The following is a 14,893-nucleotide window of genomic DNA, read 5'->3' on the forward strand; positions in this document are numbered from 1 at the left end:
CAGGGTTTATTAGTGGAGGCTGTGCCTGTCAGGATAAACTCAGGGTTTATTAGTGGAGGCTGTGCCTGTCAGGATAAACTCAGGGTTTACTGGTGGAGGCTGTGCCTGTCAGGATAAACTCAGGGTTTACTGGTGGAGGCTGTGCCTGTCAGGATAAACTCGGGGCTGTAAAACCCTGTGTTCGTCCTTGACACGATCCAAGATGGCGGCCGCCGCAGTGAGAGCTCTGGGCTCCGGTCTGAGTAAAAACCTCCGAGAGATCCGGCTTCACCTCTGCCAGACCTCCGCGGCCAGTCAGGGGGCCAGGTGAGCTCCGATCCGGCGTCCTGGGCGGGGGGGGACCAGCCTGGACTGGTTATCCAGACAGTCCAGAGGGACGGAGGACAGCTAACAGCTAACGGCTAATAGCTAATCGCTAACAGTATTGACCAGGTTCATTAAATCCGCGGACGTTTACAGCTCGGAGATGAAACAAGAATGAAACGTTATCAAGATTATTACAGATAATTGCGTTTTGTTTTGTTTTTTTAAACATATTTAAACTCATATGTCTGTAATGTCAACAACAGTGCCACCGGTTACCGTAATAACTGTAGTGTGTGCGCAATATGCTCGCTAGTGCTCTCTATCCGGCTACCGTAATAACTGTTGTTCTAGTCTGTGCGCAGCATTAATTTTCTCCTTCATGACACATTAACATCGGGGACATTCTCAGGGACATTTTTATCCGGGGACAGATCATCCCCAACCGGGACTGTCCCCAGGAACTGAGCTAACAGCTAACAGCTAACTGCTGCTAACACCTGTATGACCTGTTAGCAGTTAGTTAGCATCAGAGAAAGAGCGGGGCTAACAACCAGGGTCAGAGGTCAGAGGTCATCGAGTCCTGACCCGTGTGTGTGTGCGTGTGTGTGTGCGCGCGCGCGTGTGTGCGTGTGCGTGCGTGTGTGTGCGTGTGTGTGTGTGTGCGTGCGTGTGTGTGCGTGTGTGTGTCTGTGTGTCTGTGTCTGTGTGTGTGTGCGTGTGTGTCTGTGTGTGTGTGTGTGTTTATGTGTGTCTGTGTGTGTGCGTGTGTGTCTGTGTGTGTGTGTGTGTTTATGTGTGTGTGTGTGTTTGTGTGCTTGTGTGTGCGTGTGTGTCTGTGTGTGTCTGTGTGTGTGCGTGTGCGCGTGTGTGTGTGTCTGCATGTGTCTGCGTCTCTGTGTGTGTGTTTGTGTGCGTGTGCGTGTGTGTATGTGTGCGTGTGTGTGTGTGTGTTTCAGAGACTTCGTGGAGCAGAACTATGTGGCCCTGAAGAAGTCCAACCCAGACTTCCCCTTCCTGATCCGAGAGTGTTCTGGAGTCCAGGCCCGGCTCTGGGCCCGATACGGTGAGATGTGGCCCCTCTAGCCCCCATGACGTTCACCTGAAAGAAACTGTCCTCCATTTTGGTTCCCACGTCCACCATGATGATGGTTTAACCTGGTTTAAGCTGATCCTCATTAATAAACCGTGTGTTTCTTCAGATTTCGGTAAAGAGAGCAGCGTCTCTGTGGACAACATGTCGGCCGACCAGGTGACTAAAGCTCTGCAGACTCTGGCTCAGTCCAAACCTTGACCCCCCCACCCCCACCTGCTGGCAGTGGTTCAGTCCAGGACTGACTCACCTGAGCCCTTCAGTCAGTTTCTGTGTGTAAATGTGTTTATTAAATGAATTAAAGTGTTGCTCTCTGCTGGTTTATGTTTCTCTGATGATGATCCTAATGTTTCTAAATGAAGTGTCATGGCTGAGATAATACGTATAATGGGACATTATTAGTAGTAAACATTTACACACAACACTAAACATTTATAATGTAGTCAAGTCAATAATTTAGATAATCTCGGTCAGATCCAAGACAGATGTGAAAAAAGCCCCAAACTCCAAACATTAGATTGATGCAAAATAAACACAGTGACTTTAAAACTGAGACTGAGATAGACTTTAATGATTCACAGGGGAAATGACTCAGTAGTTAGGAGTTAGTTACACACAAAATAAAAAATCATAAGTAAAAAGAATGATAGTGTAAGAAAAAGTGGTGGATATGGAAGAATAAACTAAATAATGTCCATTAACATGAAGGACTTGGAGTAATAACCGTTACAGGAAGTGAGTAGTTGTAATCAAACCAGCATTTAAAGGGTTAAAATCACAGGACAAAAGCAGAAACACGAATGAGTTCAGTTTGTGTAACGGGACTTCTCCAGCTGGTCCTGGAGGTCCTGCAGCGGCTGCAGCGGCTCCACCGGCCGCTAGAGGGCAGCGTCTCCCCGGATCAGTCCTCAGCAGCAGGAGGCTGGAAATAAAAGCAGTCAGGATCAAAACGGCCTTAAAACACCAGAATTCCATCATCTGACACAGAGTTCATTGAATTAATGTATAAGAAGTTGTACACAGCTCAGTGCTCAGTGAAATGTAGGTAGTACTACAGATAGTACTACAGATAGTACTACATTCCACACTGCAACAAGACACAAAGAAAATATAGGTATCAATGTATAACTGAGAAATCAAATCAAATTGGATAAAACAGTTGTTATATCTAAATGCTAAAAGTTAAAACCTGGACTGTCCTGTCCTTGTCTGTCTCTGTCCTGTCCTTCCCTGTCCTTTCCTTTCTGTCCTGTCCCCTGTCCCCTGTCCCCTGTCCCTGTCCCCTGTCCCCGTCCCTGTTAATGGTCTAACGAAGTCACGAGGTTCAGCTCCAGCCTGGAGCTGCAGTACCCGACTCCTCCTGTGGGGCGCTATGTCCGTCTGGGCTGTGAGCGTAGACGAAGAAGAAGAGGAGGAGGTGGCAGAGGAAGTAGAAGAAGAAGAGGAGGCTAATGCTAACCTGCTTCTAACCGGCCGCAGGTTAAACACGGACCGTTGTTTCTTCTGGTTTTATGATTCAAGTCGCGTCTTCTCACAGCGGAGGAGCGAGAGATGCCGGAAAGTAAGTCTGTTAGCTCGAGGTTCATTAGCATGTTAGCATCACTGATAGCAGCGCTGTTAGCACTACATTTAGCATCACGGTTAGCATCACAGGTAGCACCACTTTAGCATCGTCGATCTATAAGTTTATAGATCTTCACATCTTTAACTCCGTTAATCCCGGATGAACTCTCATATTAATTATATTATGTTCATTTTAGCGGAGGATAGAAGCGTCAGCGGGTTTTATCTGCCCGTTAAGCTTAGCTTAGCTTAGCTTAGCTTAGCTTAGCTTAGCTTAGCTCGGCTAGCTGAACGTTGATTTAACATAAATAAAGAATAAAACATGATATTAAACCTCCACAGTTGTGAACATTGTTGACCTCGAGTCACAGTTTAAGTAATTTAAATGTTGATTCTAATAATTAATGAGCGGGTAATAAACCGGATTAAAATATGAAAACATGTAAACTAATAATAGAAAGTTACTTAATTAGAACAATATATCACAGAATAAAGCAAACAGACTCATTTATGTAGATAATGTGGTACATAGAGGAGGTCCTGGCTCAACATTCAATAAAGAGACTCATGATAAAACACATTTTTACTCATTAAACTAAAGTATGTGAATTCTGTGACATGTCATAAAAAAGAAGGTTTCACCTAAATGACATGTTAATAAAACTTTCTTCCTCCGTTTCTCATCAATGAGCTGATACACGCGATGTTTTTTTCCTCATTGTTTTAAAGGATCAACATCATTAGATATTAGATTATATTAAATTAGATTCATCCCAGTATAAACATGCACTACCGGTCACACTGAACATGATTCAGTTTATTGTGTCATTCCACTCTGAAATAAAAGCATAGAACGAATAAACACTTTGAGTTGAAAAAGAAATCATGGACCATAATGTTTTCTAACCTTTGACTCATCAGAGCAGCAGCTTTGGCAGATTTAACAGCTGAACACACTTGTTTCCGTTCTTTCTACAATAGAATCACATATTGTTCAGAAAGTTCTTCCTGAGTCTGTGTGAGAAGTTCCTATAAATGTGTGGTTCTGGGCGGCTGCATGTTCTCACTCTTCTGTCCAGTTCATCATAAACCAGCTGGATGGTTTGAGTCTGGAGACTGTGGCTCCATGTTCTCCAGCTTTGTTCCTGAGGTAGCGTTAGCGTTAGCGTAGCTTGGACTTGTGTTCTGGGTCATTATCTTGCTGTAGGAGGAACCTCTGACCATCCAGGCGTAGACCAGAGGGTTCTGCACGGCTGCAGATGCTGTGGTTCTGTTCTGGTTCTGGTTCAGGGTCACTCTGTACAAGTCACCGACCCTGGATCCAGACCATCACACGTCTTCCTCCATGTTTGACAGTGATGTCACACACTGTGGAACCGTCCTCTCGTCTACTCGACGCCGTACAAACATCCTGAGTGATGAACCGAAGACTTGAAATCTTGATGCATCAGTCCATAAAACCTCTTCCAGTCTTCAGGAGTCCAGTGTTTCATGGCCCAGGAGAGTCTCTGTGTCTTACTCTGACGTCTTAGCAGTGACTTTCTGCTGCAACTCGTCCTGTCAGACCTGCAGCTCCAAGTCTCCTTGTTTACTACGACTGCTAAGCTGAGCTTGAAGCTGTCGTCCTGTTGCCGTCATCATTCAAGCTGTTAACTCTCAGAAACTCGTCCTCTGATCCAGTTGTGTCTTTGGTTCTGTCAGACGCTTCCTGTCAGAGTTTCCTCCAGTTTCTGAAGAAACCTGTTCTCACTGACACCTTGACTTTCTTTGCAGTTTCCCTGTAGGAAAGACCTACATGTTTAAGTCTTATGATGCTCTGTCCTGTTCCCCTGATGCTCATGGAGTCTGGTACCACAGTGTTTTCCATCACGGCCTTTATGGAACCTTCACTGCTGCAGAACAGCTTTAAACTGTGAACACACTTCATGTTCCCTGAAAAAGGCCTTTTTGTATGATTCTGAAATGTACATTTTTCATTTTATCAGTTTTGCGAAACCAAACCTTTTTTTTTTTAACCTCTGGCTGATCAGTACTTATCTTTGTACCATTTCAAGCTATTAGCTACACTGAGCTTACACGACTTGAACTGCAGTAAATAACTGGACAAATTAGGGTGTTGTAAAACATTTGAGTGTGTGTGTGTGTGTGTGTGTGTGTGTGTGTGTGTGTGTGTGTGTGTGTGTGTGTGTCACACACACAATGTAAAACCACGACAGTAAAACCTGTAAATTGGTTTAAAACTGTTTCTGAATCACCATTAAGTTCATGAGGGAAAATGATCATTTGTACATGTTTTTTTTCTACTATAATAAAAGGCTTGAACTGCTTTTAACAGAAATATATGGAGGATTTCTCTGGCAGCAGAAACCACAGTGTTCACATTCAGTTCTCATAAAGAAAATAGTTACAGTTAGAACATAGTTTGTACAACTGTTGAATGAACGTAGTGATAGAAATATATAATATATAATATATAACATAATATTAATATTTATAATGTGTAAACATATTAGTGCTGTGAAAGGATTCAAACCTTTAATCAGATTAATCAGATTAAATCTCCTCTGGTTTAATCTCTTTTGGTTCGTTTCATTGTTGATGATCAGACTCCAGGAAGAAGAGAATATATCTGCACTGAACGAGTTCATTTAACACAACTCAACAACTTTTGTGTCTTGTTTTTGTCCAAACATGTGTTCACATTAATGTGTCCCTGTCCCTCTCTAGACAAACCAGAGGTAATTTATGGAACTGCAGTAGCTTACATACCTGATCAGTTAGGATGGATGGATGGATGCATGGATGGATGGATGGATGATGGATGGATGGATGGATGGATGGATGATGGAGGATGGATGGATGATGGATGGATGGATGGATGGATGATGGATGATGGGTGATGGGTGGATGGATTGATGATGGAGGATGGATGATGGATGGATGGATGGGTGATGGGTGGATGATGGATGATGGATGGATGGATGGATGGATGATGATGGATGGATGGACGGATGATGGAGGATGGAGGATGGGTGGAGGATGGATGAATGGAGCGAGTCGTCTGTGTCCTAATAAAACCTAGACGTCCTATAACATTGTTATTTGTGCCTGATCAATAAAGTTTGATTCATTCAACCAGGAGTCGGAGGCGGATTGTGTGTTTGATAAATGAATGAACGTGTTCTTGATTCCAGCTGAGAGCTACTCCAACCCTCTGGCCCCCGAGGGCCACGAGGTGGACGACCCCCGAGCCGCCGCCGCTCAGTCCAAACTCACCAACGATGACTTCAGGAAGTTACTGATGACGCCCAGGGCGGCGCCCTCCTCGGCTCCGCCCTCCAAGTCCAGACACCATGAGTGAGACTCTTCTTCATTATTTATTTATTTATTTATTAACTCAACAATCAAACTGACTTTACCCACATGCCGTGGACGGTTCTTTCCCAGAATGCCGAGGGACTACAATGAGGATGAGGATCCTGCTGCGAGGAGGAGGAAGAAGAAGAGGTGAGTCGTTAGCCACCGTTAGCTGCTGTTAGCTGCTGCTAGTAGTTACATGGCCTTAATCTGATCTATTGTGTCGTTGTAGCTACTATGCTAAGCTACGTCAGCAGGAGATGGAGAGAGAGAGAGAACTGGCTGAGAAGTACCGTGACCGAGCGAGAGAGAGACGAGACGGCGTCAACAAGGACTACGAAGAGACGGAGCTAATTAGCACTACAGCTAACTACAGAGCTGTAGGGCCCACGGCTGAGGCGTGAGTAATGCTAACTAGCCTGTCTCTGTAGAGACAGCTGATGCTAACTAGCTTGTCTCTGTAGAGGTAGCTCATGCTAACTAGCCTGTCTCTGTAGAGATAGATCATGCTAACTAACGTGTCTCTGTAGAGGTAGCTCATGCTAACTAGCGTGTCTCTATGGAGTTAGCTCATGCTAACTAGCGTGTCTCTGTAGAGATAGTTGATGCTAACTAGCGTGTCTCTGTAGAGATAGTTGATGCTAACTAGCGTGTCTCTGTAGAGGTAGCTCATGCTAACTAGCCTGTCTCTGTAGAGTTAGCTGATGCTAACCAGCGTGTCTCTGTAGAGTTAGCTCATGCTAACTAGCCTGTCTCTGTAGAGTTAGCTCATGCTAACTAGCCTGTCTCTGTAGAGATAAGTCTGCTGCTGAGAAGCGTCGTCAGCTGATCCAGGAGTCCAAGTTTCTGGGAGGTGACATGGAGCACACTCACTTGGTGAAAGGACTCGACTTCGCTCTGTTACAGAAGGTGAGAAGAAGGAGGAGGAGACCATGACCTCTGACCTACTGCCTTAGTCACCTACTGACCTACTGACCTCTGACCTTTGTGTGTGACAGGTCAGAGCTGAAATCACCAGTAAAGAGAAAGAAGAAGAAGACATGATGGAGAAAGTCCAGAAAGAAGCAAAGTAAGAACAAACTGTCCTCTAAACTTTGACCTCTGTCTTCTGTCCTCTGACCTGTCTTCTGTCTTCTGTCCTCTGACCTGTCTTCTGTCCTCCTCCAGGAAGGACGTGGAACCTGAGGAGAAGATCGAGTTTAAGACTCGTCTTGGTGAGTTTCTGCATCTGACATGTCCAACGCTAACATTAGTATTAGCATATTAGAATGATCATGCTAACCATAGCTTATTGGAATGATCATGCTAACGTTAGTGTTAGCGTGTTGGAATGATCATGCTAACCATAACGTGTTGGAATGTTCATGCTAACGTTAGTGTTAGCTTGTTGGAATGATCATGCTAACATTAGTGTTAGCGTGTTGGAATGATCATGCTAACCATAGCTTGTTGGAATGATCATGCTAACCATAACGTGTTGGAATGTTCATGCTAACGTTAGTGTTAGCTTGTTGGAATGATCATGCTAACAGTAGCGTCTTAGAATGGTTAGTCTTGGCGTGTTGGAATGCTCATGCTAACGTTAGTGTTAGCGTGTTGGAATGTTCATGCTAACATTAGTGTTAGCGTGTTGGAATGATCATGCTAACCATAGCTTGTTGGAATGATCATGCTAACCATAGCGTATTAGAATGATCATGCTAACCATAGCTTGTTGGAATGATCATGCTAACAGTAGCGTCTTAGAATGGTTAGTCTTGGCGTGTTGGAATGCTCATGCTAACGTTAGTGTTAGCGTGTTGGAATGATCATGCTAACGTTAGTGTTAGCGTGTTGGAATGATCATGCTAACGTTAGTGTTAGCGTGTTGGAATGATCATGCTAACCATAGCTTGTTGGAATGATCATGCTAACGTTAGTGTTGGCGTGTTGGATTGATCATGCTAACGTTAGCGTGTTGTCTCTGGCCCCGCCCCCAGGGAGGAACATCTACCGTGTGGTGTTCAGGTCTTGTCAGGTGGAGAGGAACGAGCTCTTCCTCCCGGGGAGGATGGCCTACGTGGTCGACCTGGACGACGAGTTCACCGACACCGACATCCCCACAACTCTGATCCGCAGCAAGGCCGACTGTCCCAGCATGGAGGTAGGACATGTCCCCCACTACGTCCCCCACTACGTCCCCCCCGATGTGGTGCCAGTGAGTTTTTAGTTAGCTTAGCATCCTTAGCTCGACTGCTGGACGTGTCTAAAGTTTGTCTGGACTTCAGCTCTAAAGATGCAACAAAGAGGAAACACCATAGCATAGCATAGCATAGCATAGCATAGCGTAGCGTAGCATTTTGTTAAAGGACCAGAGATGTAGCGTCTCTGATGAGACACACGACACTGGTTCATTATTATTATTATTATTATTATTATTATCATTATTTTTATTATTTTTATACTGGTTCATTTGTTTCTTATTTATATTGTCACTGTCTGTCCCTCTGTCTGTTTCTGTCCCTGTCCCTCTGTCCCTCTCTGTCTCTGTCTCTGTCCATGTCCCTCTGTCTCTGTCCCTCTCTGTCCCTCTCTGTCCCTCTCCCTCTCTGTCCCTCTCCCTCTCTGTCCCTGTCCCTCTCTTTTCCTCTCTGTCTCTGTCCCTCTGTCCCTCTCTGTCCCTGTCCCTCTGTTCCTCTCTGTCTCTGTCCCTGTCCCTCTCTGTCCCTCTCTGTCCCTGTCCCTCTCTGTCCCTGTCTGTCTCTGTCCTTCTCTCCCTGCCCCTCTTTGTCCCTGTCCCTCTGTCCTTATTCGTCTCTGTCCCTCCTCTGTCCTTCCTCTTGCTCCTGTCCTGTCTGTCCTTCCTCTGTCCCTCTGTCCCTTTTTCTCTGTTCCCTGCTCCATCCTGTCCCTCTCTGTCTCTTTCCCTCTCTGTCCCTGTCTGTCCCTCCTTGTCCCTGTCTGTCCCTCTGTCCCTGTCCCTCTGTCCCTCTCTGTCCCTCAGGCCCAGACGACTCTGACCACCAATGACATCGTGATCTCTAAACTGACCCAGATCCTGTCCTACCTGAGACAGGGGACACGGCACAAGAAGATCAAGAAGAAGGACAAGGGTGAGTAGGTGGACAGGTCCTGGTCCTGGGCCTGGTCCCAGTCCCTCCTGTCCCTGTCCTGGTCCTGGTCCTGGTCCCGTCCCACTTCATGTCTGAGACAAGTTGTTCTGATGTTTCAGGTAAAGTGGACGAGAAGAGACCTCCTGATGCTCCTGATGCTGATCTCAGGTCAGTGCTCCTCCTCCTCCTCCTCCTCCTCCTCCTCCTTCTCTTCCTCCTCCTCCTCCACCTCCACCTCCTCCTCCTCCTCTTCTACCTCCTCCTCATCTTCTACCTCCTCCTCCTCCTCCTCTTCTACCTCCTCCTCCACCTCCACTTCCTCCCCCTCCACCTCCTCTTCTACCTCCACCACCTCCTCTTCTACCTCCTCTACCTCCTCTTCTACCTCCTCCATCTCCTCCTCCATCTCCTCCTCCACCTCCTCCTCTTCCTCCTCCTCTTCCTCCTCCTCATCTTCCATCTCCTCCTCCTCCACCTCCTCCTCCTCGTCCTCCCTCTCACTCTGTCTGTCTTTCAGTATCTTTGAGGACATCGGGGACTACATCCCGTCCACGGCCTCGTCCTCCAAACCTCCCAAAGACAAGGACAGACACCGGGACAGAGAGAGAGACAGGGACAAGGACAGAGACAGAGACAGAGAGAGAGACAGAGAGGACGACACCAAGAGGAGACACAACTACTTTGAGAAACCACGGACGGAAGAGGTGGGAGGAGGGGGGAGGTAGGAGGGGGAGGGGGGTGGGGGGTGCAGGTGGTTGTGTTGTGTTGTGTTTGTGTTTGTGTCTAACTGTGTGTTTGTCCTTGTGCAGGTGATGGAGGTGGATGCAGGTAAATATCTTTACATTATCATTATTATTGTTATTATTAACGGACCAATCAGTGACCAGCGTTGTTCTCCAGGCCCCGCCTCCCTCAGAGAACACATCAAGATGATCAATGAGAAGTTTGCAGGAGCAGCCGGCAGCCAATGGCAGAGCCAGGAGCCATATCCTTCATTTCTATTGGACGCCTCCACCAGGGGGAGGGGCTACACCCCCTACATTGTACCACTAGAAGTAGCAGTAGTACTCGAGTACTATAGTAGTATGGTAGTACTCTTGTAGTACCTGTAGTAGTACCTGTAGTAGTACCAGTAGTAGTACTGTAGTAGTACCAGTAGTAGTACCAGTAGTAGTACTGTAGTAGTACTGTAGTAGTACCAGTAGTAGTACCAGTAGTAGTACTGTAGTAGACCTGTAGTACTGTAGTAGTACCAGTAGTAGTACTGTAGTAGTACCAGTAGTAGTACTGTAGTAGTACCAGTAGTAGTACCAGTAGTAGTACCAGTAGTAGTACTGTAGTAGTACCAGTAGTAGTACTGTAGTAGTACCAGTAGTAGTACTCTTGTAGTACTGTAGTAGTACCAGTAGTAGTACTGTAGTAGACATGTAGTACCAGTAGTAGTACTGTAGTAGTACCAGTAGTAGTACTGTAGTAGTACCAGTAGTAGTACTGTAGTAGACCTTAACCAGAGTGAACTGGTTCTCAGAGGAGAGATTCTAAAGAACAACTGGGTGATTTCTTTGGAGGATCCAACTCCTACGCTGAGTGTTACCCTGCTACGTAAGATACACAACTACTGCTACACACACTACACAACGTCTGCACACCTCCCAGTACCTCCTAGTACCCTCTAGTACCTCCTAGTACCTCTTAGTACCCTCTAGTACCTCCTAGTACCCTCTAGTACCTTCTAGTACCTCCTTGTACCCTCTAGTACCTCCTAGTACCCTCCTAGTACCTTCTAGTACCTCCTAGTACCCTCTAGTACCTCCTAGTACCCTCCTAGTACCTTCTAGTACCTCCTAGTACCCTCTAGTATCCTCTAGTACCTCCTAGTATCCTCTAGTACCCTCCTAGTACCTCCTAGTACCTCGTAGTACCCTCTAGTACCTCCTAGTACCCTCTAGTACCTCCTAGTACCTCCTAGTACCCTCTAGTACCCTCTAGTACCCTCTAGTACCCTCCTAGTACCCTCTAGTACCCTCCTAGTACCCTCTAGTACCTCCTAGTACCCTCTAGTACCTCCTAGTACCCTCTAGTACCTCCTAGTACCCTCTAGTACCTTCTAGTACTTCCTAGTACCCTCTAATACCTCCTAGTACCCTCTAGTACCTCCTAGTACCCTCTAGTACCTCCTAGTACCTCCTAGTACCCCCTAGTACCCTCTAGTACCCTCCTAGTACCCTCTAGTACCCTCCTAGTACCCTCCTAGTACCTCGTAGTACCCTCTAGTACCTCCTAGTACCCCCTAGTACCTCCTAGTACCTCCTAGTACCCCCTAGTACCTCCTAGTACCCTCTAGTACCCTCCTAGTACCCTCTAGTACCTCCTTGTACCCTCCTAGTACCCTCTAGTACCCTCCTAGTACCCTCTAGTACCCTCTAGTACCCTATAGTACCTCCTAGTATCTCCTAGTACTCTCCTAGTACCCTCCTAATACCCTCTAGTACCTCCTAGTACTCTCCTAGTACCCTCCTAATACCCTCTAGTACCCTCTAGTATCCTCTAGTACCTCCTAGTACCCTCTTAGTACCCTCTAGTACCTCCTAGTATCCTCTAGTACCCTCCTATTACCTCCTAGTACCCTCTTAGTACCCTCTAGTACCTCCTAGTATCCTCTAGTACCCTCTAGTACCTCCTAGTACCCTCTAGTACCTCCTAGTACCCTCTAGTACCCTCTAGTACCCTCCTAGTACCCTCCTAGTACCCTCTAGTACCCTCCTAGTACCCTCTAGTACCTCCTAGTACCCTCCTAGTACCCTCTAGTACCTCCTAGTACCCTCTAGTACCTTCTAGTACTTCCTAGTACCCTCTAATACCTCCTAGTACCCTCTAGTACCCTCTAGTACCTCCTAGTACCCCCTAGTACCCTCTAGTACCCTCCTAGTACCCTCTAGTACCTCCTAGTACCCTCTAGTACCCTCTAGTACCTCCTAGTACCCTCCTAGTACCCTCCTAGTACCCTCTAGTACCTCCTAGTACCCTCTAGTACCTCCTAGTACCTCCTAGTCCCGTCTAGTACCTCCTAGTACCCAGCCAGGTGAGCTGTGATTGGCTGAGTGTCTCTTGTCTCTTGTCTCCAGGATGGACGACCTGGCTGTGGACAGTGATGAGGAAGTGGACTACAGTAAGATGGACCAGGTAACTCCAGCTCCCAGCATGCCCTGCTGCCCTAGCCTCATGCTAGCCAGTGATGCTAACCCTCTGTGTTGTGTTGCCAGGGCAACAAGAAGGGTCCTCTGGGCCGCTGGGACTTCGACACCCAGGAGGAATATTCAGACTACATGAACAACAAGGAGGCCCTGCCCAAGTCAGTGTGTTACTGTGTTAGTGTGTGTTAGTGTGTGTCCACGACAAGTCAGTGTGTTAGTGTGTTAGTGTGTGTGTTAGTGTGTGTCCACGACAAGTCAGTGTGTTAGAGTGTGTTAGTGTGTGTGTTAGTGTGTCCACGACAAGTCAGTGTGTTAGTGTGTTAGTGTGTGTGTTAGTGTGTGTTAGTGTGTGTTAGAGTGTGTTAGTGTGTGTTAGTGTGTTAGTGTGTGTTAGAGTGTGTTAGTGTGTCCACAACAGGTCAGTGTGTGTTAGTGTGTGTGTCAGAGTGTGTTAATGTGTGTTAGTGTGTCTGCAATGTATAGTCAATGTTGTGTACCTTGTGTGTGTGTGTCTGCAGTGTGTAGTTAACGTTGTGTACCTTGTGTGTGTGTGTCTGCAGTGTGTAGTTAACGTTGTGTACCTTGTGTGTGTGTGTCTGCAGTGTGTAGTTAACGTTGTGTACCTTGTGTGTGTCTGCAGTGTGTAGTTAACGTTGTGTGTCTGCAGTGTGTAGTTAACGTTGTGTGTCTGCAGTGTGTAGTTAACGTTGTGTACCTTGTGTGTGTGTGTCTGCACTGTGTAGTTAATGTTGTGTACCTTGTGTGTGTCTGCAGTGTGTAGTTAACGTTGTGTGTCTGCAGTGTGTAGTGAACGTTGTGTACCTTGTGTGTGTCTGCAGTGTGTAGTTAACGTTGTGTACCTTGTGTGTGTCCAGGGCTGCGTTCCAGTACGGCATCAAAATGTCTGAGGGAAGGAAAACGCGACGTTTCAAAGAGACCAATGAAAAAGCAGAACTGGACCGACAGTGGAAGAAGATCAGCGCGGTGAGACTCGTTAACTCGTTAATGGTTCGTTAAAGAGCTCGTTAAGAGAGGGGGAGGAGCCTCTGACGTCTGTGTCTGTTTCAGATCATTGAGAAGAGGAAGAAGATGGAGGCTGACGGGTGACTACTTCCTGGTTCTTTTCAGCAGCCAATCAGAGCTCGTCTTGTTTTAGTTTAGTGAAGTCACAACAAATCAGCTGTTAGACAGAGATCAGGAAGGAAGTCAGTGGTAAACAGGAAGTCAGTGGTAAACAGGAAGTCAGTCAATGGTAAACAGGAAGTCAGTGGTAAACAGGAAGTCAGTGGTAAACAGGAAGTTAATGGTAAACAGGAAGTCAGTGGTAAACAGGAAGTCAGTGGTAAACAGGAAGTCAATGGTAAACAGGAAGTTAAGGGTAAACAGGAAGTCAGTGGTAAACAGGAAGTCAGTCAATGGCAAACAGGAAGTCAGTGGCAAACAGGAAGTCAGTCAATGGTAAACAGGAAGTCAGTCAGTGGTAAACAGGAAGTCAGTGGTAAACAGGAAGTTAATGGTAAACAGGAAGTCAGTCAGTGGTAAACAGGAAGTCAGTCAGTGATAAACAGGAAGTTAATGGTAAACAGGAAGTCAGTCAATGGTAAACAGGAAGTCAGTGGTAAACAGGAAGTAACTGTGTTCTTTGTTTTTCAGGGTGGACATGAAGAGACCAAAGTACTGAGGACGTCTCTGTTGGTTCTTTGTGTTTATTGGAGCTTGTTGTTAATTAGATGTTAGATTATGTTAATTAGATGTTAGATTATGTTAATTAGATGTTAATGACCTGCTGATCAGTTGATCCAGTTTATTTGTGAACGTTTGAAACTCGACTCATTAAACTCGTAAACTGTGAGACTCCAGTTTTATTATTTTCTTGGGCGATGTCTCCATGGTGACGGTGGATCTGAGGCCTGTATCAGGAAGTCAATTTACCCAGGATTCCTCCAACTTATCCGGCTGAACTGATCCAGAACAGTGATGATCTGGATCAGTGGCATCACGCTGCTGGTTATCAGCTCAGTGACTGAACCAGGTTTGTGTTGTTGTGAATCGAGCTGCAGAGATGAATCAGATGTGACCCCTCTGGAGTAAAAAGATAAAACATCCTTCTATCATGTTACCTGGGCGACAATAAAGCTGTGACATCACATCAATACATCAGGTTGTTGTCCTGAATGAAATGATCCTGATTCTGAGCTGTGTTTGAGCTAAAACATCCTCTTCTTTGTGTGATTATCTCCTGAAGATGCGTTCAGGCCGTAACGCTCTTCTAGTGGTTTGGGCTCCGATCT

At 46.2% G+C, this 14,893-nt stretch overlaps 2 protein-coding genes across 2 annotated transcripts; both read left to right on the forward strand.

Moving 5' to 3' along the window:
- The first annotated feature begins 141 nt into the window (after window positions 1–141).
- Window positions 142–1,704, forward strand: ndufa2 (NADH:ubiquinone oxidoreductase subunit A2). The gene is made up of 3 exons (XM_047607690.1): window positions 142–306; window positions 1,263–1,369; window positions 1,506–1,704. Exons 1-3 carry the CDS (start codon window positions 203–205, stop codon window positions 1,595–1,597), a joined length of 303 nt encoding a protein of 100 aa, XP_047463646.1. The 5' UTR covers window positions 142–202; the 3' UTR covers window positions 1,598–1,704.
- Window positions 1,705–2,786: 1,082 nt separating this feature from the next.
- ik (IK cytokine) lies at window positions 2,787–14,454 on the forward strand. Its single transcript, XM_047607574.1, has 19 exons — window positions 2,787–2,957; window positions 6,154–6,316; window positions 6,407–6,466; window positions 6,549–6,716; window positions 7,111–7,225; window positions 7,315–7,385; window positions 7,484–7,530; window positions 8,296–8,459; window positions 9,300–9,408; window positions 9,528–9,576; window positions 9,926–10,112; window positions 10,218–10,236; window positions 10,309–10,393; window positions 10,927–11,010; window positions 12,534–12,591; window positions 12,672–12,760; window positions 13,478–13,586; window positions 13,671–13,705; window positions 14,256–14,454. The coding sequence occupies exons 1-19, from the start codon at window positions 2,948–2,950 to the stop codon at window positions 14,281–14,283; spliced, it is 1,650 nt and encodes a 549-aa protein (XP_047463530.1). The 5' UTR covers window positions 2,787–2,947; the 3' UTR covers window positions 14,284–14,454.
- The last annotated feature ends 439 nt before the right edge of the window (window positions 14,455–14,893 follow it).

Source organism: Mugil cephalus, chromosome 15 (genome assembly GCF_022458985.1).
Source record: "Mugil cephalus isolate CIBA_MC_2020 chromosome 15, CIBA_Mcephalus_1.1, whole genome shotgun sequence".
NCBI lineage: Eukaryota > Metazoa > Chordata > Actinopteri > Mugiliformes > Mugilidae > Mugil > Mugil cephalus.

Coding starts and splice junctions, on each gene's coding strand:
- ik (XM_047607574.1), top strand. Junction 7,531..8,295: donor CGAGTTTAAGACTCGTCTTG/GTGAGTTTCTGC, acceptor CCCCGCCCCCAG/GGAGGAACATCTACCGTGTG. Junction 9,577..9,925: donor GCTCCTGATGCTGATCTCAG/GTCAGTGCTCCT, acceptor TCTGTCTTTCAG/TATCTTTGAGGACATCGGGG.
- ndufa2 (XM_047607690.1), top strand. CDS start 203: ATGGCGGCCGCCGCAGTGAGAGCTCTGGGCTCCGGTCTGAGTAAAAAC. Junction 307..1,262: donor GCGGCCAGTCAGGGGGCCAG/GTGAGCTCCGAT, acceptor TGTGTGTTTCAG/AGACTTCGTGGAGCAGAACT. Junction 1,370..1,505: donor CCGGCTCTGGGCCCGATACG/GTGAGATGTGGC, acceptor GTGTTTCTTCAG/ATTTCGGTAAAGAGAGCAGC.